This window comes from Vigna umbellata, chromosome 6, assembly GCF_029865625.1.
Source record: "Vigna umbellata cultivar VRB3 chromosome 6, Vumbellata_1.0, whole genome shotgun sequence".
Taxonomy (NCBI): domain Eukaryota; kingdom Viridiplantae; phylum Streptophyta; class Magnoliopsida; order Fabales; family Fabaceae; genus Vigna; species Vigna umbellata.
In genome coordinates, this window is record NC_142170.1 from 15,783,770 (window position 1) to 15,807,781 (window position 24,012).

Genomic DNA, 24,012 nt, shown 5'->3' on the forward strand with positions numbered 1-24,012 from the left:
TTCCTCTTTTCCGTTTTAATTTGGTTTAAGAACACTAGATGCTTCTTCCTTCTTGTCAACTGTTGTCTTCTTCGCTTCTCAAGCTCAGTCATCTGTTTATTTATAATCTTATTAGCTTCATCTAGAAGTCTCCCTATTTGCATAATCTCTTCATCTTTTTGTCTGAGTTTATTCTCAAGGTTTTCCTTCTCCATCATTTATCGAGATCACTTCATCCATTGTTGAGACCGAGCTCTCCATGTCCACTACATCTAAGCTCTTTGCCATCAACAAGATTCCACACTCTTCTACTGCATCTTGAGTAAAGAGATTTGTCTCCCCCTTTGTCTCAACCTTGAGATACTTTACAATGTGGCCAACCTTACAATAGTTGTAACACTTTCTCGATTTGCACTCGTTTGCATAGTGGTCATGCTTGGCACACTAACATTCCACTCCTAATTGATCTCCTGAGCCTTTCCTTTGTCCTTCTTCACTATCATCCTCAAAATTACCTCGGTCACGTCCACCTCAGCCTCGTCATCCTCTACCTCTAGGACCTTGGTTTTGAGTAATCCGAGTTTTATTCGAGTCAAACTATGCATGTAGTGCTAGATTGAGAGACTCAACCTGATCATCACAACTATTTATCCTTTGTTCGTGGGCTTCTAATGTCCCAGCAAGTTCATCTACTGTGAGAATGAACAAAACTTTCGATTTGACGATGGTGTAGATGATACTTTCAAAATCTTTTTTGAAGGATCTCAATTTTTTTTCCACAACCTAGCTAGGTGGCATTTGTTCTCCATTCCTACCCAGTTGGTTGGCCATCTTCTCCACCCGAGTTATGTACTAAGTTACCTGCTCTTTGGACCCTATCTTAAACTGTTCAAACTCCCCTCTAAAAGTTTGTATTTAGACTTGTCTGACACAGTTGTTACCTTTATATGCAACCTTCAATATATCTCAGGCTTCCTTTGTTGATGCGACATTTGCTATTTTTTCAAATCCTAACTCATCTACTGCATTGTAGAGAAAATACATTGTTGACCCATCTTTTGCACATGATTTCTTCAACGCGGTCATCTGTGTCATCATCTAATGTTTGCCCCCATCGGGTTCATGGTATCCGTCTTCCACCATATCCCAAATGTCATGGGATCTCAACAACACCTTCATTTGTAGACACAAATTATCATAGTTGGTTTTTTCGTTAGTTTTGACACACTCGTTCCATTGACAACCTTTGTCACCTCTCTCAAAAAACAGTCAAGCATTTATTATTTCCCTCACCATGTTTGACTCTCCTCTCTCTTTTATTTTTCTCTCTCAGTACTCAGGGCATAAAGTTCTGATACCACTTTGTAGAAAATAAATGTGACACACAAATGAGTATTTGAACTCTAAATCACTGTGGTAATTTTTATTGAACATTGCAGCTTTTAAATAGGTGTATTAGATATATTATCTTTATTTTATATTTATCTTTTATATTTAGTTTGTTTGTTATTATTTGTTATTTGTAACCCAATTTCTTCTATTATAAATAAAGGACCCTATGTGTATATTCAACACAAGGGAGATTAATCTCATATGTAGTTTTCACTATATTCAACATGGTATCTAGAGCCTAAGGTTTTTTTGAGAAAAAAATTCTTGTTGTCTTTACCACTACACTCGCCGTTGCCAGCGGTAGTTCCATCTACCGCTACCGACAGTGTCATCGGCTACCGCTGTCACTATCGGAGTTCTAGTTTTGACCGATGATCACATGGTTTTGATCGTCTCGGCCAAGCGACCACCATGTCATTAATGACGCCTTCATCGGAGCTCATACGCGCTCTCAACACCTTTTTAAGTTATGGATTTGCTTCCTTTCTTGTTGTGCATTGTGACATGTCTAGTAGTAATTCAGAGTGTCAATGTCGCTCGTTTTCCATTGTCAGGTTCATCGTGTGTTGTTGCACGTCCCGTCTCTTCTAAGGCAGCTATTCAAAGCATCGAAGTTGCTCTTTTTCCCTTTTCAGGTGTCTTGATTGGAGAATCTTTGATTTTTATAGTTTCTCTCTCCTGTTCATCCATGACTTCTTTTGTTGTTGTCTCTTCTGACCTCTCTTTTGTCACCATTGCGTTTGATCCATACATATATGCTTTTTTTTCTCATGGAAAAGATGATTATTGTTAGTTTATTTATAGTCGTGGTAGCTATTCAACAATTACCTATTTATCCACTGGTGACATTCCTCAACGACGATTTGCAAAAAGAGATTTACATGGAGCAACCTCCCAGATTTGTTGCTAAGGGGAGTCTTTTGGGTTAGTATTTCATCTTCTATGTCGTCTTGCAAATCATTAACAATTTGGTGTCACTCAAGTGCAGAATCAGATATTTTCACTAAGACTTGATGAATTATATTAGTAACAAGCTTAGTACATATGTATGTACTAGCTAAAAGAGAGTGTTAGATATATTATCTTTATTTTATATTTATCTTTTATCTTTAGTTAGTTTGTTATTATTTCTTATTTGTATTTTGGGCTGAGTTCATATTTCTTCTATTATAAATAGAGGACCCTATGTGTATATTCAACACAAGGGAGATTAATCTCATAAATAGTTTTCACTATATCCAACAAGGTGTAAATAGGTCTTGGCTAAGTACAAATAATAGATACTAAGAACAAAATATTAACTCACTCAAAATAAAAATAACTACTTAATTTATTTCTATCTTATATCAACAAAATAAAATAATACTCTACCTAAATAAATAGAAAATCAAAACTACCCATTCCTATTTTATCTCAATCAAAATAAAAATAAATATTACTAGACTCAAACAAGACTCAAACAAAATTATTAATAAACTCCTAAAATTTAAGTTTATCCCAACAATGAACAAGATAAACGAATAGAACTAGTTTGTACTACGTGCATGGATGATAAAATCGTAATAAGACAAATTGACCGTCAATTTCTCATTTGGTGTTCAATTTTTTTGAAAGAATTTCTATATCTTTGAAAATAATTACAAGCGAGACCTACAAATCTGATGTGCTAGCCTCGATTTCTACAAGGGAAACCTAAAATTATAATACAACTATCGATATTTACAGGCTATCATTAGAAGAAACGGGATGAGAGACGGGCATCCCTCCAATACCCATAAACTCAGCGGCAAATTCTTCATCATTTTTTCCCAGCATATCCTTTAAGCTACATTTGATATCCCTTCTTTTCAACACCCAATATCTTGGCTTTATTTTCTTCTCTAGTGAATAGCTAAAATACCGAGGGTAACTCACCACATCTCTTACTGGCCTCTCCATTGAGTTCACCAGGAATTCTATTTTTGGCTTAAGAACCCCCTCTATACTGTACCCAAGAAGAGGAGAAAATGTGCGTACCATAAATGCTATCTCTTCTTCTGAAAGACCTAACTTCATCAAGTATATTATCCTGCAAGCATCAACAACAAATAAAATTTCTAGATAACAAACAAAATGACACCTCAATCATTTAATCCCTAGGGGTGACGCAGGTTCCTGTTTCATTTTTTTGCTGATGAAATGTAACATTTATGGAGTGCTCATGATACAGTTGAAGAAATTAGGAAATCAATATTTGCTTTTAGTTCTCATCAGAGAAAACTGAAACTTGCATCTGAACAATATCATGGTTATATCATTAAAAAATCCAAGGTACGAACGGTTATTTTAAAATAGAAGACACTTGCTACTGGAAAATGACACAAGGTGCATAGTGAATGTATAAACATTAGTTGGGTAATAGTAAACAGATATAATACTGAAACAAAGGTAAGAAAAATATAAAATAGATGAGTCAGAGCAATACCTTAGTAGTAAAGTTTTGTCAATGTCAGATACAAGTAATTCAGGATACTTTCTGATAACCCCAGGTAGGAAAGCCTTACAAATGCCAACCCTACCAAGGAACTCAATCTTCCTTTGTAAAGTTTTATTAATGCTGGAAGCAAAAATTTCAGGGCAGCGGGCAAGTATTCTTCCTATAGTTTCTTTATCTAAATCCATATTTTCAAACAACAGAACAATCTGCAGGCAACAACGAGTAAGAGACTTGAATTGAAATTTTCTGAACATTATTTTCCATAATAAAACTGTACAGGATGAAGCATTATATAGACTAAACAGCTTAAATACTTTCCTAAAAAGGTTTGTAGTGACAAACAATTATCCTAATTTCTAATAATTAATTATCCTAATTTCTAATAATTACAATAAATATAAAGTAATTAGTGGGACTATTACAACACTTCCCTTGAAGCTATGGATAGAAATGGAAGTCTATTATTTCGAACTTGCCAATAAGGTCATGGAAAATCTCCATAGGTAGTGCTTTCATAAACACACCAGCTGATTGACAAGCTATCTGACTCAGACAATTACTCAAAGGAATGAGCAAAGGAACATTTAGTAGGTTTAGATGATTGTTGTTGAGTCAGTTTCTGTTTTCCTTTCGTCTGATACACCAATGTAGGGTACCAGCCTTGGTCTCAGCACGTTTAGCTTAGATGCCAACACAAAAAAGATAACACATTTGTCAAATGACATTTCAAAGGACAACAAGGAAATACTATCTCAGGAAAGAAGACATAAGCTTTCAAAATAATGTTCTCCCTCTAAAGGTTCATTTTCCAGAAAGGTAACATCTACAGAGGCAAAGTAACAGCTATCTGAAAGATGATAACATTTGTGCTTTATCTCTCAATCTGAACTGAACACAGCACACGCCAGAAGAAAAGAGGGGTCGAGGCCTACAAATCAGCAATGAGCAATAGGTGCATGTTGAAAAACTGCCTAAATTGTGATCATCCCAAGCTTCCCTTAATGTGGACATTTTGGAATTAATTGCAACCTCGAATGTTGGTTTTATTCTACATAGCCTAAAAATAAGGTTTACATAGAACTTGGAAATTTAGGACAATTCTCATTTTACAAGCTAGTTTTTGGTGGATGAATAGAGCTCTTAACCCAAATTTTTAGACAGTATCAAAATTTATCCTAGATCCATTGTTGAATCACTTGCATTTACTACAGGCCGATAGCCCTAGTTCTGAGAGGGATTGATTCCAAGATTTAATTGCATTTATTGGTCATGTTGAAAAACGGCCTTAATTGCGGCTCCCTCAGTTGTGGCCTCTTTGAAGTCTGCCTTAATTGCAACATAAAGGGTGTTGGTTTAATCCCACATAACCAAGAGATAAAGTTTACATATAAAGTTTGTACAATTCTCACTTTACAAGTTGGTTTCGGGAGACTGAAGATAGGGCTCTTACTAGTCAGTTTCACTGAATATATTTAGGCCTTTTAAACCCAAATTCTTGAGAGTAGAAGTGTCTTAGAGAAAAAAAGCTTGATTGTGAACTCTCAGCATATCTATTTTCATACATGTTAAGTCTGAACAGAAATACAAAAGGACTGACAGAAAACCTACATCTATAACCCTATATGATTGACAACCACAGCCGAAACAGCATTTACAAAATGATCTAGATGACAATCGAAAGATTTTGCTAGCACTTCCCTTCAAGTTGGAGGGTATAGGTTATATGCACCAAGCTTGAAACATATAATCTGTGTAAAAGATATTATTTGATCTTAGTAATTAAGGAAATATGTACAACTGATAATCAAGGATATTCTCCATTATTACGTATTATTAGGTTTCCCTATTGTATATTTTGAATGATTATAAATAAAGGATTTACATCTGTAATTAAACAATTCACAACAGAGAAACTTTTTATGGTATCATAGGGCTAGGTTTTCCTTTTTCATCTTCTCCTTTTTACCCCAGTGAACTGCTCACACAAACTGCTGCAATTCTTCATTCACCAACGAGTGCTCCTTTCTCCAACAATCAAACATCACCGAAGTTCCCATCTCCCAACAACTACCATCGTGCAAGAATCATTGCATAAATTCGTTTCACACAATCCAAACATATCAGCACGTGACAATATTTTGCAGTGACCCACAGTTCCATGATTTCCTATTGTTCTTCTCCTTCTTCGGGCAAACCACTTTTGTGCTTTGTTTGACTCCTAACTTTCACCAACATACTACTAATCCTATGCAAAAGCTCATAAGGACATCGAATTTCAGTACTTGGGTTGTTGTTGTCCAATTATGGTTTCAAGGCCAAGGAAGGACTTGTCATTTAACCACTACTACCTCTGCAATTCCCACCTCTTTATGTAGCATCCTATTGTTCTCTCTTACCCCCAATCTTCAGGCACAGTACCAAGCCTTTACTACTTGATATGATGTATGGACAAAGGCCAAGAAAGTTTATTCAAAACAATGTTATCATTTCTACAATGTACTCACCAGCTTGATAAACAGTTGGAGAACATAGACATGCAGACGTATCTTTAAAAGCCTAATCACCTGATTACAAAATATTCTACTTATGCCCCCTTTTACCGCTGATGTAGAAACACTCTATAAAACAAGCGATCAATTTTCACTGCTACTTGCTCTTAGAGACTTCCACCAGACCTTGAAGTTGTTTATAATAAGATGCTCTCTAGTTCTACTATTCCTACCTGCAGTTCAAGAGTATGTTGTGTCATATATCTTCAAAAGCTTGATCACTTGATTGTAGAATTTCTACTCTTATGCCCTTTATTATTGATGCAAATTCATTTTACTAAAAAAGCCATCAATTTTCAATGGTACTTCCTTTTGCTAGACTTTCACTGGACCTTGAAGTCATTTGTAATTAGATTTTCTCTAGTTCTAGTATTCCTACCAACGATCTGGTTCAGGAGCAGTTGTTGCATCTCTTCACTCCATATACTTTTTGATTGAATAGTCTTAAATAGGAATTATTGTAAGATGTCGTGTGCTTTGTGCTGGAACTAATTCCTATATATCTCTTCAAATTCTCTCCTCTTCCCTCTCAGACATTGTACCTGAGTATCCAAAATGATTATGAGTATGAAATAGTAAGAGAAGGAAACACACACTCTCAAATTCATTCTAATTCCTTTGTATCTTTCTCGAGTCTTTGGAAAGCACTTCAATGTCTCTCGGGGATTCCTTGCTCCAGTCTCTCACTCCTCTCATTGTGGTGATCAAGGTAGAGGATGTGGTGGTGGTTATGATCACATTAAAGAAGAATTTCGCCAAAGCTTGCTCGCAATCTCAACAAACTATTGTGGCCCAAGTCACCACTCCATCATGAACTTCACAAGTTCTGAGAAGCCAACCAACATGCATCACCTAAATATTTTAACTCTTTTATAACCTCTCTAATTTCCCCCCTCACACAGGACCCTATTGGTCTCAAATGGAAGATAGTGCACAAGCCCTACCTTGTGCTAAATGTCAACCTTATCTAATTGAAAAATGGGTGAAGCGAGGATTGAACTCTAGACCACTTGGTTGTAGAGGCTCTAATAACAATGCCAAAAGCATGCAATCTCAAAAGCTTATGTTGTTGAGTGAATTCACATCAATGGATTTATACATTTATGTCATTTGTTACAAATTAAACACTTTATTGAAGCTAAAAATAAATACCTGTAGAAAGTCTTTGGGCTTCCGTAGTAGCAATTGAGGACTTCTAGTAATAACCTGACTTAACTTTTTCTTCCGAACTCCAAGTTTAGCAAACTGATCTACCATCAACTCGAGCTTGCTTGTTGAACAGCTCAATAAATGAGGGTGGCTTTCAATTGCACGGTCTATCTGTGTCTTTGGAACCTATATTGAAGCCTTCTATTATTAGTTCAGTTCTTCCATAAATCCCTCAACCAGGGTGGTACGAAAGGTTGTTCATTAGTTCCGTTTCACTATAGAATATGTTTTCAGGTAAATTATTGAAAAACAACAATTCAAATAAAATGTCCTTGGTTTCCTTTCAGTGATGATATATCCAGTTACATATGCATCCGAAATCAAATGGATACACGCAATCATGACTGAACAAAATTGTACCTTGATAGAATACGAAAAAGCAAGGAGCTCCGCATAATTTTCTTGAATACTTGTCGACAGAAACCAAGGATATTTTAGCAGAAACTTGGCATAATCTTGATCAGCAACGTTAATCTAGAAAATAACATAGTAATATTTTATTAGTTGAAAAGGTAGAAATTGAGATTAAAATGATGTGTGGATTTAATTATAAGGCAAACAGGTAACGAAGAATAGATAGAACGGACGGTAGGTTGGTACCTGCTTGACGGCGAGGAGTCTAGTTTGCAGGATTTGAAGATTCCAGAAGAGAAGAGGAGGGAAAGCCAGTATTATGCGTGAGATGCGAGATGTGGGGATTCCAAAGTTGAGGAGAGAATCCAGTATGAGTGTTAAGTGGTTATCTAAGGATAAGTGAAGCATACGAGGGAAGGATTGGATTAAGGAAGAGAAAGCAGAATCTTGGGAAGCCAAGATGTTTAAGCCACCAGGCTTTGCTTGAAGCTTTTCGAAAAAGGAGAAAGTGCGTTGCAGGTCTTCGTCAATTGAAATGGACAAGTGGCGCATGGTGAGGAGAATGTTTCTCATGAGCAACGAGGGGTGGTGATCGCCGTCGTTATCGGGAGGAGAAAAGAAGAGTTGCTTGATGCGCGTAACCTTGTGTATTAGAGAGGGGAGGGTGTGAGCGGAGAGATATCCGGCGACGTTGATAGACCAAGAGAGAGTGAGACCGAGAGTCTCTAAGTAGGCAATTTTCCCCTTGTCTCCTTTTTGAGCGGCAACACGAAGAATCTTGTCCTTGAAGCTCAATCCCTCAATTTCTTCATCTGTCTCCCAACCCCACTCATCCAAATCCCTCACACCTTCCACCAACATCTTCACATACCCCGGGCAATTCCACGCGATGGACAACGATTCCTCCTCTGACACTCCCAATTCTCCGAGATAACTTGAAATGGCCCTGCGAGCTTCCTGCACTTCCAATTCCCGTTTGGATTCAGATTCAGAGAGATCCTGTCTCTGTACATTTGCCTCCTCCGAACCACAACCACAACTCCAATTTGATCTTCTTCTTCTTCTTCTTGCTTTATCATTATCGACTTCAAATAGAGTAGGAGTATGCGTGGATAACACGCACTTACTCATCACAAAACAACCCTCGAGCTTGTGTGGGACTGAGAATGGAACTGCAACCGGGACAAACCAATTTGTTTGAATTTTAACCAACATCTTCAAATTCAGATAACCACTCTACTCATCCCCCCTCATATCGTAAAACCACCCACTCATTGTATATATTCTCATTCTAAACCCTTTGACTACCATCCCAAAACCCAACTTCAAATATTCATATCCTTATAATTTTAATTAATTTTATAATGCTTATTTATCCATTTTAAAAATAAAAGTTAAAAATACTATTATAAAAAATAGAAAATAGATATAATGTGATTTTAAATCAAAGATTTATTCCATTAATTGAATGTATATATGTTATTTGTTCACATGTTTTATTTTATATATAATTTTATAAAAAACAAATAATTTTAATTATATGATAAGTTTTAATAAAATAATATTATATTTATGGATAAAATTGGATGTATTTTCTAATTATACATAGAGACTTAAAGTTCATGAAGAAACAAGTAAATATTTAAATTTAAATTACTTAAAAAATATGTTAAATATAATAATTTAAGTTAAATATAAATTAAATGATAATTTTACACATTATATAAATTAATTTTTATACATTTTATTTTATTTAAAAATAAAATAACTATAATTTTGAATATTTAAAGAAAAAGTAAAATAAAAGAATTAAAATAAAATAAAATTCGATTATATGTAATAGAGATTACTAAAATTTTGTAAAAAATATTAAAATTCAAATATTAAATAAATTTAGTTTAGGAGAATAAACCACATTAAAAGAAAAATAATAAAATTAAGGTCTCTAATAAAATTAAATGATTAAAAACATAGATGATTTTATTTTAGATGACAGACATTTATCAATGAAAAAATAATTTGTTTTAACACTCGTAAGAGTCAATAATTTTTAATTATTTAATATTAAATAATTTATTTAAGAAAATACTTAGCTTAAATATGTACATTACATATTGAATAATAGATATAGGATTATTTTTCAAACATGTTATAAAATGAAAGCATTCAATCACATTACATACGGATAAGGAAAAAAGTTCAGAGATGAATTAAAAAATAAACACATTAATTTATAAATTTGATTGATCATTTATCAATCTCAATGTTTCTTTTAACATTTAAAAAACATCTATATTTGATTGCTGGTAAAATGATTACAATACTTTTGCAATATCAATAGAGTAATTATCATTACTTGAATGCTTTGAAGTGAATAATTGATCATTTTCTGAATACCGAAAGATTTCTTAGTAAAAAATCAGGTTATGTAATGCTATTATTGTCTAAATTCTTTACAATCAAGAATTGACCATTTTTATAATACACAACTTATTTTGTTATAATATCATTAATATCAATATAATTATGCATATGAATGAGAAACATGTAACATTATCAAGAAAAAAAAAACATGCTAACTAATTAGCACACTACCATATAATTGTTTAAAACATTGTAAGCATTCGGTTTCATTAGATGCATTTGAAAACGTGGTTAATAAATATTGTAAAAAAAGAAGTATAAAAAGTTTCAATGATTTTCAGAAGAAAACAAATTTGTATTCTAAAATTACCTATTATGTAGAATATTCTTACAAATTCTTTTTTCTGGAGTTTGAGTATACTGCTTTATTGGAAATATAAGCACTAGCCATCTTCATCAACAATATGCTTGATGATTCTAAAAACTACAAAAATGTATCTGAAAATTATATAAAAAAAACTATTAAAAGTATTAAGAGAATCTACGTCCAAAAATTTAAGTCACCAAATATAATATAATAAATACATAAACAGATTAATATTAAAACACTACAACATTACAATTTAAAGTGATGATAATTGATTGTCCTTACATATTACAAAATATATTATCCTTTCACGTAACATATTATTACTCATATTAATTTTAATGTTTTCAAGGATAGATCATCCTTTATTGTCTCAAGTCAACAATACAAGGAATCATTCAATTCATTTCCTTGAGTGCTGTGTAACTTCAATTTGCATTGCAAACCATAACGGAGAATAGGTTTATGATCATAGCAATGAAAAGAGATGTTGCTGCATTAAAAAAAGGAAAGAAAAAAAAAATGTGCGATAGGATTGTAGTACCAAATTGTTGTACTTCTTTTGTCAGAGTATAGAAATTGTGGGATTTACATTCTAAGATATTTACATAATACAAAAATTGAATGCTGGCTCTACCTTTGTTTGCACCCCACATATCCTAGAACAAAAATGAGTCATTGTTACAAGTGTACACTGTCAACCGGAAAAAACTTTTTACTTATATCTTTCTCTGCTTGAGTTTGGGCGCTGCATGCATGTACATCCGAAACAGATTTTGACATTCCTGCAGAATAAAGCAGTCTCGTCTATATTAATAAATATATGCATATATTTAATGTTTTTCTTCTGTAGGAGTTGATGGAGCTGATGAGCCTACGGAATGTACAAGGCGCGGGTCGCTTATCACATCCTGCAATATGCCTCAACAAGGTCATGGAATTGGAAGGCTGCTATAGTATGTATGTAAATGTCATCATATCATCATATTATGATAAATAATTAATTGTTATGCATATTAGGTGATTTGGGAACAATAAAGTAAAAACCTGTTGCACAGAAGTTTCACTGTGGCAGGGAGAGGGCGCAGTGCATCCTAAATTGATGGGAAACAATCGCAGTGTAATGTTTTCTTCTGCAAAGTCTCTCAATTTGTCGAGCTCTGGCAACACCACTTTGGCAAGGTCTGGCCTATCTTTTCGTCTAAGTTCCGCACATTTGACTGCTATGTTTGCAAGGCACAAGGCTTGTTGAAGAGGCCAATCGGTTACAGAGGGGTCCAGCATTTCCTCAAAGGTTTCTTTCTCTATAGCCTGCCCGGCATGGTGAGCTAAACCCATTGGAGGTCTGCCAGTCAATAGTTGAAGAAAAATTATTCCTAGAGAATAAACATCCGACTTCACGCCAAGCATTCCTGTTTGCTGATACTCAGGATCAATATAACAAAATGTTCCAGCTGCTGATGTCATGCAGCATTGTGTCACGTCTTCCGCAACTGCTGGGACAAGCCTTGCTAATCCAACATCGCTTATCTTACTCACATAATTCTGGTCTAGCAAAATGTTGCCTGGTTTCAGATCACGGTGCACTAAAGGTTCAGGCTTGGTCTGATGCAGGAATAGAAGGCCCGTCGTTATCTCTGCAGCAATTCGGAACCTCAGCTGCCAAGACAGAACCTTGTTCGTCCTTTTTCGAAACAGGCAATCTTCTAGGCTTCCATTAGCCATATATTCATATATCAATATGCCATACTCCGGACATGCTCCCAGAAGAAGCACCATGTTTGGGTGTCGCATGCAGCTCAGAATGTCAACCTGCATACGCACATTTATATATTTAGAATTGATAACAAATATCACTCTCCCACAACAAATTTGGCTAGTATTTCCGATTGGTATACCCTACAATTCCGTTCCAGGCAGTATGAATCAGAACCCAGAAGACTATAAAAATAGACTTTAAATTATGTATGGTTTACCCTTGAGATCCAAAATTCTCCTTCTCTCTCCACTCTCTGTGCGTGTATGTGTCTTTGGAATTGGCTAGATTTCATTGGGAAGTGATGGAGGAGTTTTCATCCCAATTTTGGGTTTTAAGAAATGGATTGAATAAAAAAGTGAAGAGAAATGGAAAGAAGAAAGAGATGTGACGAAAAGTTTGAGATATAAAATAAGGTTGTGGAAGAGAGGCTACCTGTCCAACCATATGGATATCAGTGTTGTGTTTTCATCAGATTTTCAAGGTCTCATACTCATTCATCATAAAAGGCCAAGCCTAACGTAAACTAGACGCGATGGAAACATGTTATGCAGTTAAATACCAAAAAAGTGGTGTAGAATTACTCATGTCCACTGGTTGATCACCTCTTGCTGAAACTGTGACTTCCCTTGAGCAGCATCTGGACGTAGAACCTTGACAGCAACTGGAGTGTGATCAAGGAAACATTTAAAAACAGGGCCATAACCTCCTTCTCCGATTTTCTGGGATTCAGAAAAGAAGTTCGTGGCTGCTTCAATCTCCTCTATACAGTATCTCCTATATCTTACATCAGTTTGGGCTAGATTGTCCAAAAGCTTCCTCATTTCCTCTGCTTCTTTAAGAGCTTTAACTTCAACAGTCGCTCTTTTGCGTGTTTCAACCTCAGCAATTTTCTTCGACGCTTCAGCAGTTTCCATGGCTGCTCTACATCTTGCTTTCTCTTTCTCTGCAATTGCCAGCGCAGCTTCCTCAGCCAATCGTGCCTCATCCAATTTTTTTTCTTCCTCAATTCTCCAGTGTGTCAACTCCATTAACTGTAGCAACCAAAATAGTGGTACCAGTTGAAATCCCAATAACACATTTGTAGAAAAAGGGATTGTATACTTTTCAGAATATACCTTATGCTGGGCTGTTAGTGCTTCTCTGCATGCTTTACTGTACATATCCATCGTTTGCTTTAACTCAAGCTTCAGCCTTTTCATATCAGCTTCTGCTGCTTCTTCATCCTATATTATTTTAGCAAAGGGAAGTTGATACCTTCAATGGTCAGGTATTGATGGGCTCAAACGTGATTAGACAATTTTATTTATTTGTTTGAAATGTAATGATAAAGCTTGCGTTACTAAGATAATATGAATATATAATCAATCAATAGAAGTGACGTATAAAGAATAAAGGAAAAACACATGTCCTTACTCACTCACCATGCTCTGTGATGAATATGAGAATGATGTTCTACTGCTTTCGTGAGAGAATGAGGTATCGGGTGAACCGAGGTCATTGAACTTGAGTCCCAATCGGGTTGATCCACAGCTATGATCTGAACTGGTAGAAGCCCGCGGAGTTCGGCTTGCGTCAATATAGTCATAAACGGAGGACGAACGACAACTGCTTGGCCTATCGGAGCTTACAAATGATATTTCCGTATCTGAGTCTGGGAAGTCCACGCATGACAATCTATTCGTGCCTCTTCCTCTTGGAAATGGAGACCTGCTTCAACCCAACCGAACCAAGGAAACCGTGTTATATTATTATGGGCTTGGACTTTGAATGGTTTGACTAGAGACTTACTGAATAGATTCATCGTGCCAGCTCTGAGGTTTGAATGGCGTCCTGTCTGCAGCATATATACACATGATTAAAACTAAGTGCAAGCAAGAATTGATAGATGCGGAATACACAAACACACACACACAACAGAAACAAACCTTTCGTATTTGTATTTCTGAAGGGTATTTCTTGATGATTTTCGTCCTTGTTCTTTAGATTACGTATATGGATCAGAAGTGGGGATGTATGCGCGGCTGGACGAGTAGCATTCCGAACTGACGAGATTTTTCCCTTTGAAATGATGAACACGGTACAAAAGTCCGGCGCCCCCTTTGATATGCTAGTTGATGCACATGATGATGACTTAAATCTGCACAAGGAAAGACTAAATTAAGAAAGGTGCAACGACATGTATGATGGATAATACTATATGAGAATTACTCATCTTTTTGCGTGTGTCTGTCCACAAATTTCAAAATTATCATCCTTTTAAAAATAGTTACGAATTCAATCCTAATTTAAGAATAACTTGCAGACATGAAATCCTACCGAATAAACCCATGCCTGGATGTTGCACCAATCACCAAGTTTTCAATCGCAGCATAAGAGACATATTCTGTTATTGCTTTCACAACATCATTGTCTTCAAGTAGGACATCAAGGCAGTGTATCTAACGAAATATTTTGTACAGCAGCGAATAATGTGGGGGAAAAATGGAATACCGTGTTATCATACTAATTTGAGTAAAAAAAATAAATAAATAAAAAAACAAAAGCGTGACACCTACATCTTTGCGTGTACAATAGCAGTGGAAAGTGAGCAACAAATCCTTGGTAGTGGTATCAAGTTGGTATCTCTGTGGATACGCAGATGAATTGGCGATGTTACAAACAAGGGCCTCGCTACCCCCTGTTACGATGGAAAAAAAGAATAACAGGATTGAAATAAGAATCCCAGTTTCTTTACGAAATTGATTTTGTGAATGTTTGAGAGAATAAAAGAAGAAATAGGACTAACTGGAAACATGTGAGGATGTCCCGTGCAAAACGTGGAGGAGAATCAAAGTCTGACCTCTGCCAAGCAGACAATCAACAGCCCATTTAAGAGCGTAATGGCTTCCTTTATCCTTGTCTATAGCCACTGCTACTATTCCATTACCTCCTCCTCCTCCTCCTACTCCCTTTCTAATCCCTGATCCTTTAGGATGTGGAAGCCACATTTCTCTTCTTCTCAGCCAACGCGTGCAGATTTCATTTCATCTCCCAAATTAATTTTAAAATTACTCTTCATCTGCCTTCTCATTCTTTTCTATAACGATCCTATTTTTTAAGTAACAGAACTAAAAACTATCCCTAATTTATGCCCATTCAATCAAAATTTTCTTTTCTTATCCTATTAGTTTTAGAGGTAAACACATGAAACAAAAACCTTAAATTCAATACAATTGCCTTAAAATACAAGTGCCAAAGAATAACTTCGCTCTTCTACCCCTAACTTTTTCTAATTTCCTCATTTTTTTAATATTTATGGCATATTTATATTTATGTCCCTCTATTCAGTGGAATTTGTCAGTTTTTATCGCAAAATATTTTATTCTCTTTTTAAAAGTTTTAATGGTAGAATTAAATACATTTTTTCTTATTTTTAATAATTTTATTTCATTTTATATAGCTCTCATTATGAAGAATATTAATTATTTCATATAAAAGACTATTTATTATTTTTTTACAAAACTTGTCAACACTATATAGCTATTAATTAGTACACGGGTCTTTATATATATATATATATATAAAATTTAAATTGTTACTAATTTTTATTAATCACTATAGTACATACCAACCTATTATAAACTTTGACTAATAGGTAGTTTGAATCTTTCATATAGTCAGTCATCGATTCAAACAGAATTAATGATTGAAAGTTGATATTTTAAACACTATTTATAATCAAATATAATTTTGGTTACTTAATCTTACTATGTCTAAAAAGTTTATAAATACATACTAATATTAAAGGTACCATACACCTAATATTTGGTTATACATTATATTTTTAATTTAAAGTTTTTACCAACTGTCTGTAAGTAAATCTTTCTTTTGATCTTTAATAGCAAGTTAGAGCTAATCCACAATGAATAAAAACACTAAGAAAAGGAGAGTTCACCCTTTCATGACTTAGAAAGACAATATGTTCCCTTCAGATATGGACATTTGACTTCGATCGTGGGCTCAAGTAAATTTTTTTCCCAAATTTTATGACTTTTAAAAGAAGTCGCACCCCATCTTATCTCGTTCTAGTGTTAAGATTCATCCTGATTTTGAAAGGTGTTTTGAATTTTTTTAATTTTTAATTTTTATTTTTTAATTAAATATATAAAATAGTTATTTGTATAATGATAATTAAATACGATATTAGTATATATTAACTATTAATTATTGAGAATTATTATGGAATATAGAAGATTTTGTATAATATTTATGGGTTAAATATGTTTTTAGTCCCTAAACTATTGGCCATTTCTGGTTTTCGTCCCTCTTCCAAAGTAAGGTACACTTTAGTCCTCATTCTTTAGAAAAACGTTCGTTTTAGTCCTCAAAATTTTGTTTTTAGTCCTCGTTTTAGTCCTCAAAACGTTCGTTTTTTCGACTAAAACGAACGTTTTTTAAAGATTGAGGACTAAAGTGTACCTTACTTTGGAAGAGGGACGAAAACCAGAAATGACCAATAGTTTAGGGACTAAAAACATATTTAACCCAATATTTATTGAGTGTGATATCACTATGTTTTTTCAAACTGAATATCAATACTGTTTCATTTGGTTTCTCATCAATTGTATTAGAGTTTTGATCATTGATATTCATTTAGTTTTTTTATATATGTTTTTAATTTTTATATTATTTTTTAGATTTATGATAAGTACTGATGTTAAAAATGTCCTTTAACTTAATGATTATGACAAATTGTTTGTTGACGATTTGTTTCATGGATGAAAAGGAAATTGAAAGATAATTTTGAGAGAGAAAAAAAGTTAAGTATAAATAAAGATAAAATGTTAGGTGAATATTCAAAAAAGCATGCTCATACTGATATTCAAGAAAGCATCTCATACTGATATTCAAAAAAGCATACTCATACTGAAAAAAGCATCTCCATCAAAGAAAGAGATGGAGAAAAATAAAACTAGTAAAAAATAAGAAATAAAAGATGAGATGTTGAGACAAAAAGAAAATAGGGAAGATGAGTTAAAAAAAAATTCAAGAAAAAGATACAGAATAAATAAATAAAAAGAAATAAGAAAGAAAATAGTGAAAAGAGAAAAAATATAATAAAGATAAAATCTTTTATGATTATGCAAAATATTTATAATTTTGTCCATTCCATAACATAAAAAAGTTTTTTACTATATGTCTCCACAACAATGCATAATTTGATATTAATCAATCAATGAACTGTTTTTGCATGATTCTTGTTTTGAAATAGAAAAACAACAAATATTTCATCCATGTTATATATTTATGATTTAATTAAAAAAATATAAATTTATGAGATAATTAAAATTTAATTAAAAATATTTGCTCTTAATTAAAGTCTTGAACTGGTTGTTTTAAATACGACCATCCAAATAAGATTGGTACCAGAGAGACTCAGCATGATACTTTCAAGCAAGACATATTGTTGAGTTGGCCTCTTTGCATGACTGACCGATTAATTTTTATGCACTCAAGGTAAATCTTGTATCGAGGGGATTCGCGCACCTCACCCATTAGTTTAGAATAATAATTTTTATAACTTTTTTTTGTTATTAACATATTCTGTAGCATAAACAATATACAAAAAATACAGTAATTAAAAATAAGTCGACCAATAAAAGTTTGAACAAATATAAGATGATGAAAAGAATTTTGTCTTAAATGTTTGAAATATTTTCAGGACTTCTGTTAACCTCACTGTGCATACGTGTGTGTATATATATATATATATGTATATATATATGTGTATATATATATATATACCTACGAGCAATTAATAGTTTTTGTTAATATGTGCATATGTGTTGCACAATGACTACCACTATTTAAAATTGTGAGATAATGTTTTATACAGAGTTTGGCGAAATTAATAAAGAGGTTACTAATCCTATCTAGTTCTATATGGACAAAGTAACATTACAAGATGGTTCAGTTAGAGAAATAACTAGTGCCTAGTTATGTTAACAAAAAAACCAGATAGACAGAACAACTAATTAATTAATTGAAAAGAATTTAAGATTAATTAATAGCATATGTTCATCTTCATGGGGAAAGCCACCTTCCACGCGTACAAATTGGTAGCTTCCAAATAAAGTCGGAGTGAAGCAGCGGAAAAAAAAGTGAGTGTCAATCAGACAGCTCTGTAAGTATTTCTTTCTGTGGTCATGAGAGTGGAGGAGTATTCTCCATTAATAGCATCATTTTCCCTCTCTTTCAAGTCTTCAATTTGCTCAAGAGCTTCCTTGATATCAAGCCTTCTTTCCACATTCTCCTCACAACAACTCAAGCCAATCTTCAGGAGTTTGAGTAATTCAGCTTTACAATTTCCAATTCCTCCCATCTCTACGTCAAACATGTCACTGGTGCGTTTCTCAGTAATCATGGTATTGACCCAACTGGCTATGTCAGAATCAGTATTATGCCTAAGTGTGAGATAGTTCTCAGGGAATTTGCCCGTCAAGATCTCCAGAATCAGAATTCCAAAACTCCACACATCAGTCTTCTTTGTAATGCGCCCAAGTTGAGCATATTCTGGAGATTTGTAAGGCAAGATAACTTTTTGGGCATGGTCAAGGTTGATGACAGGGCTGAGGGCATAATCAGTGAGAAGGGGCTCGAAGGATTCATCCAAAAGGACGTTGGAAGATTTGAGATGACCATGAGGCACAATTACACTTGGGAGTGCACTGTATAGGTAAGCCAAACCCCTGGCTATACCTTTCACGATTTTCAAACGAGTTGGCCAGTCAAGTCCAAGCTTTTGGGAGTTATGATTGCCTGCATGATTAGTAATTACAATAACATTGTTACTACATATATACCCAAGCTGAAAAGTGATGCAAAGAGGGAGTTAAACAAAGTAATAATTACCATGAAGATGACTGGCCAAGCAACCGTTGTGAACAAAGGCAGAGAGGAGAAGCTTTTCTTCCCTTTTATAATAATAGGCGAGGAGAGGGAGAAGATTGGGATGGTTGAGATTGGCTAGTCTTCGCATGTGCTCGTGGAACTCCTCTCTGGGCAAATTGTTCATATGCTTGTACCTCTTGACAACAACGGGGTAACCGTCTAAAATGACGGCCTTGTAGGAGGACCCAAATCCTGCACTTCCAAGAATTTCAGCGGAGGACCTTAGCAAATCCTGCAAATCAAACATAGGTTCTTGAGGCCTGAGGAATATGAGTTTGCCTGGTTCCACCCTCCTGGAACGTGCACGTCCAAGACCCTGAAATGATGACGCTTGCCTGGGACTAGCATCGTAGTGATCCGCTAGGCTTTTAGTTTTGACATAAATGGGAGGAACCTGGACCTGGCCCTGCAACGTTGAAGCCATATGATCTTCTGCTGAAGATTGTTGTTGCAGTTGGGATGTCAATGACCTCAACCGATATATCACCAATACTATAACCAGGATGGCTACAATCAATGCACTCGTGACAATAGCTAGTAAAATTTTTAGAAGACGCATTTTGGACGGAGTGGCTACCTCTTGGCACACATTCTTGAGGGGCGCCCCGCATAGTCCAGGGTTACCTATTAGATAGATAGATAGATTGATTCAGTTATTCCATATTCCAAATTGTAATGAAATGAATGAGAAACATTATAAGGTACCGACCGCTAAATGGGGAGGCGCCGAAGGTGATTAGACTGGGCGGAATGGGACCCTCCAACTGATTGTTAGAAAAGTTGATGATCCTCAAAGGATAATAACTAGTAGTATTAAAGTGCTGGAAGAGGGGGATTTGACCTTGAAACTTGTTTGAGTCGAGACGGAGGATGAGGAGAGAAGGCAAGGTGGCAATGGAGGAAGGAATTTGACCTGTGAACTCATTATTGGACAAATAAAGTTTCCTCAATTTATGCAAACCCTTAAATTCATCGTCGGGAATCTGTCCTGAGAAATGATTGTAGGAGAGGTAGAGGGCCTTGAGATTTGGCAGCAACCTTACGCTAGGTAAGGGACCCACAAAGGTGTTGTTCATCAGGCTAACAGAGCGGAGAGCGGGGATGGAAGCCAGAGTCATTATATCGATATTGCCTGTTAGGCCCATGTTCTCGAGTCGCAACCCCCAAACCTTGTCCCTCAAACAAAACAAGCCCACCCAGTTTGGAATGTTTCCAGAGCAAGGTGGCTTTGAGTTTGTGGTTGCATCCCAACTTTTCAAGGCCACTGTGTTTGTCAACGACTTCTTGAACTTCACCAGCGCCTCCGCATCAGAATACATGGCTTTGGCTGATGTGCACCAGCTTGATGATATTAATATTGATGCCAATACCAACACAACTACGTTACCCTTAACCATGTTCAACCACAGCTTCAGCTTCACATTCATGAATGGTGCGCGCACCACCGAAGCAGAGCGCGCCCCCATTTTCACCCTCCCAATCAGAATCACAATGATAGTTGTATCACCATCATTTTTACTATTATTTTTTATTATTTTTATTTTTATTACTATACAGCACCATCTTTGATCATTAGTGGCCAGAGAAGGCCAATGGTGACGGAACTGTTAGGACTAACAGAGAGGGCAGTAAGAAGAGATTGAGAAGAAATGAGAAGGAATAGGCTTAGAATGTGCTATTCTTTTTTTGCGTCTCAGTACAGCTTCATTTTGGGCGAGAGGTCTAAGGAGGTCCTCTGATTTTGTTCCTTCTTTCTTTCAGCCCATGCTATTTGTCTTTCATTGAAATTCCATTTTCCATTATTAGATTACATTACAATGCATTTTTCTAATTTCAACCAAACCACCCATTCTCATCCAAATTTACCATATCCTTTTCACGCATGCTCTTTCAAAAAAGAGAGAAAGAAACTCACTTTTTACAACTCAAAATAGCATTATTTTTTTTTATTTTTTATTTTTATTTTGTAACTTAAACTACTAATATATAATATATATTACTATATTATTAACGGAGGTATTTTTTATTGGAAGAGCACCACAATACCACTTTACCTTTATATATCCATCTTCTTCAAATTGTAAGAAATAAACAACATTTTACATGGTTTTATTTACAATAAACTGTAAATGGTGTACAGTCAAAACTGTTTGCTCATAATGATTTTGTTTATACTAAAAATATCACAATCAATTTATAATGTTTATACAAAAGAACAAGTAATTAAAAAAAAAGCCATAGATAAACATCTATTATATAATAGTTAGTTGTGAAGTCAATAAAACTAGATAATACTAATAATAATTTATTATCTATTATAAAAAAGATGATTTCCATATCTCGTATTTTTGTGAGACCCTTTATCATATTCATTTTTCTTTAAAATTTATATCATTTTATTTTCAGTGATTAATAAAATAAAGCTTTACTAAAGCAATAATTTGTGTTTATTTAAAATCATGGGTCCCTTTGTTTAAGATTTTCCACCAATGATTTCTTTTTAAAAGAAATCACCTTTTTATGTGTTCATTACAGCTTTTTCAAATAATAAAATTGAGGTTTAATCATTTTCGAGTCTCTAATTTTGCTGAGAAGTTTAAATTACGTTCTCAGTTATTATTTTTAATTGAGTTTTTATTTTTGAAAAATTAAAGCAATTAAGTCATTAGCGTTATTTTCGTACTAACACCGTTAAAGGAGGTATCACATGTCAGTTACTGGATTTTTTGAATTTTTGAATTATTTTATATTTATTTTTTGTTTTATATTTTTTATTTATTTTTTGTTTTTATTTTTTTATTTATTTTTATTTTTTTAAAAAAATAAAATAAAAATGACACATGTCAAGTTGATGTTGTGCCACGTGGCTATGATAGTGTGACATGGCACTGACAGTGCCACATGTCACTATCAGACCACATGTCATTGCATTAGTCTCAGTTTGGTCATTGTATTTTTATTTTGTTTCAGTTTAGTCTCTCTATTTTTATTTTTAAATATACCTTTAAGAATTTAAAAAAAGAGTGACATAACATGCTGGTGTGAATTTTCATGGAAGATCATGAAAGAAAAAACCATCTTTAATTACTATTTTCACAAAAACTTTCTTCAATTTTTTATTTAAAAAAAAGAGTGAAATTTCACATCAATATTTGTTAAGATTTATAAACAATTTAAATTTTGTTTGAATTTGAGGAAGAACAAAATTGTTTAATTTTTAAAATTAAGACTAAATTGAGACAAAATAAAAATACATGGTTCAAATTGAGACACAATAAAAATACAGGAACCAGACTAATGCAATGACACGTGACCTTACAATGACACGTGTACTGTCAGTGTCATGTCACACTTGTCACATGGTATAATATTAGTTTGACATGTAACATTTAAAAAAAATTAAAAATAAATAAAAAATAAAATACTTCAAAAATCAAAAAAATCAACTGAAACATGACACCTCTTTTAATGGTGTTAGTACCGAACTAACGACAAAAACCTAATTACCTTAATTTATCAAAAATAGGGATCTAATTGAGAACAAAAATAATTGAGAACCTAATTGAGACTTCTCAACAAAATTAGGGACCTCCAAAATGATTAAACCTAAAATTTATTATAATCTAAAATTACTGAAAAATATTCAATTAAATATTTTAAGTTAAGTGATTTCCATTATTCTAAACTAAGATGAATTAATTTTTTTAATCTCTACAAAATAATCATTAAACTGTTACTTTCGTTTAGATTTGAGTTAAATGTGTTAATTGTATCGTTAATACTGGTGCGTAAACTGTTACATAAAAATATTAATGACATTAATTTAATAGATGTTTTTATATGATAGGCATTAGTACAATTGTGAAAAAAAAAAACATAGCCACCTCTTAATACAAAATGTAAAATTGTTTAAGTTTTATTTATTTATTTATTTATTACGATGACAAATAAATTTATCATATAGATATCATATGAATTGATCTTTTTTTCTTTCTTTTGGTAAAAAAATTCCGCATTGCAATACATGAGTATGAGAAGGTAATAATCGTTTTTTTTTTCAATTAATTATGATGATGGAGATTAATACGAAGGTGAAACATTTTAAATATTTTTATTTATTATTATTTTTTTACATAAGAATCAATTTAAAGGGTTCAATTGCATAAAACATTTATTTATGAGGTAATGTACAAATTTTATCTTTTTTATTATCTGTGATTCTTATTTTTTTTTTATTTCATTTAAAAAACTTTTATTTCAGTAGAACAATTTGTTATTGTGTCAAAGAAAAGAACGCCCTTATTAAGAATAATTTGTATTTTTTTATGATGTCCAAGTGTTAAAGAGAAGTATGTATTTTATATAATTAAGTATCATTCTATGTATGTTTTAACATGTATTTATGATCAAGAAAGATCCTCTTAATCCATTTTAATCAAATTTAACTTATTAGTATAAGTTTAGATGCACACTAAATCAAATACCAAAAAACAATTCTAACAACTGACAAATTAATTCATTGAATTGATTAGGTTAATATAACTTCAAGTCTTGGTTAATTTTGATATTAATGGATTAAAGCTTGACATAGTCGATTAATCCAACAAAGTAGTAAAAGAAGGATTTACACATT

The 24,012-nt window shown here is 33.7% G+C and overlaps 3 protein-coding genes across 4 annotated transcripts; all 3 read right to left on the reverse strand.

Moving 5' to 3' along the window:
- Window positions 1–2,918: 2,918 nt before the first annotated feature.
- LOC124839386 (Mitochondrial transcription termination factor family protein) lies at window positions 2,919–9,258 on the reverse strand. Its single transcript, XM_047315187.2, has 5 exons — window positions 8,206–9,258; window positions 7,966–8,079; window positions 7,549–7,731; window positions 3,836–4,053; window positions 2,919–3,439 (listed from the first exon to the last, which is right to left on the reverse strand). The coding sequence occupies exons 1-5, from the start codon at window positions 9,172–9,174 to the stop codon at window positions 3,091–3,093; spliced, it is 1,833 nt and encodes a 610-aa protein (XP_047171143.1). The 5' UTR covers window positions 9,175–9,258; the 3' UTR covers window positions 2,919–3,090.
- Window positions 9,259–11,152: 1,894 nt separating this feature from the next.
- On the reverse strand, window positions 11,153–15,590 carry LOC124839376 (U-box domain-containing protein 35-like). Of its 2 annotated transcripts, none has more exons than XM_088093715.1 (10): window positions 15,235–15,590; window positions 15,005–15,126; window positions 14,766–14,887; window positions 14,375–14,586; window positions 14,238–14,283; window positions 13,871–14,159; window positions 13,565–13,672; window positions 13,052–13,480; window positions 11,738–12,502; window positions 11,153–11,601 (listed from the first exon to the last, which is right to left on the reverse strand). In XM_088093715.1, the coding sequence occupies exons 1-10, from the start codon at window positions 15,434–15,436 to the stop codon at window positions 11,524–11,526; spliced, it is 2,373 nt and encodes a 790-aa protein (XP_087949841.1). In that variant the 5' UTR covers window positions 15,437–15,590; the 3' UTR covers window positions 11,153–11,523. The 2 variants fall into 2 exon arrangements, with proteins under 2 accessions (XP_087949841.1, XP_047171122.1); XM_047315166.2 differs by having other exon boundaries at window positions 13,871–14,156; window positions 15,235–15,589.
- Window positions 15,591–18,314: 2,724 nt separating this feature from the next.
- LOC124839378 (pollen receptor-like kinase 4) lies at window positions 18,315–21,057 on the reverse strand. The gene is made up of 3 exons (XM_047315168.2): window positions 20,089–21,057; window positions 19,341–20,003; window positions 18,315–19,247 (listed from the first exon to the last, which is right to left on the reverse strand). Exons 1-3 carry the CDS (start codon window positions 20,843–20,845, stop codon window positions 18,601–18,603), a joined length of 2,067 nt encoding a protein of 688 aa, XP_047171124.1. The 5' UTR covers window positions 20,846–21,057; the 3' UTR covers window positions 18,315–18,600.
- Between the last annotated feature and the right edge of the window lie 2,955 nt (window positions 21,058–24,012).

Coding starts and splice junctions, on each gene's coding strand:
- LOC124839376 (XM_088093715.1), bottom strand. CDS start 15,436: ATGTGGCTTCCACATCCTAAAGGATCAGGGATTAGAAAGGGAGTAGGA. Junction 13,481..13,564: donor CACTAACAGCCCAGCATAAG/GTATATTCTGAA, acceptor TGGTTGCTACAG/TTAATGGAGTTGACACACTG. Junction 11,602..11,737: donor GTGAAACTTCTGTGCAACAG/GTTTTTACTTTA, acceptor GGCATATTGCAG/GATGTGATAAGCGACCCGCG.
- LOC124839386 (XM_047315187.2), bottom strand. CDS start 9,174: ATGTTGGTTAAAATTCAAACAAATTGGTTTGTCCCGGTTGCAGTTCCA. Junction 7,732..7,965: donor CTTTTTCGTATTCTATCAAG/GTACAATTTTGT, acceptor GCTTCAATATAG/GTTCCAAAGACACAGATAGA. Junction 3,440..3,835: donor GACAAAACTTTACTACTAAG/GTATTGCTCTGA, acceptor TGATGCTTGCAG/GATAATATACTTGATGAAGT.
- LOC124839378 (XM_047315168.2), bottom strand. CDS start 20,845: ATGGGGGCGCGCTCTGCTTCGGTGGTGCGCGCACCATTCATGAATGTG. Junction 20,004..20,088: donor CGGCGCCTCCCCATTTAGCG/GTCGGTACCTTA, acceptor TCTATCTAATAG/GTAACCCTGGACTATGCGGG. Junction 19,248..19,340: donor CTTGGCCAGTCATCTTCATG/GTAATTATTACT, acceptor CTAATCATGCAG/GCAATCATAACTCCCAAAAG.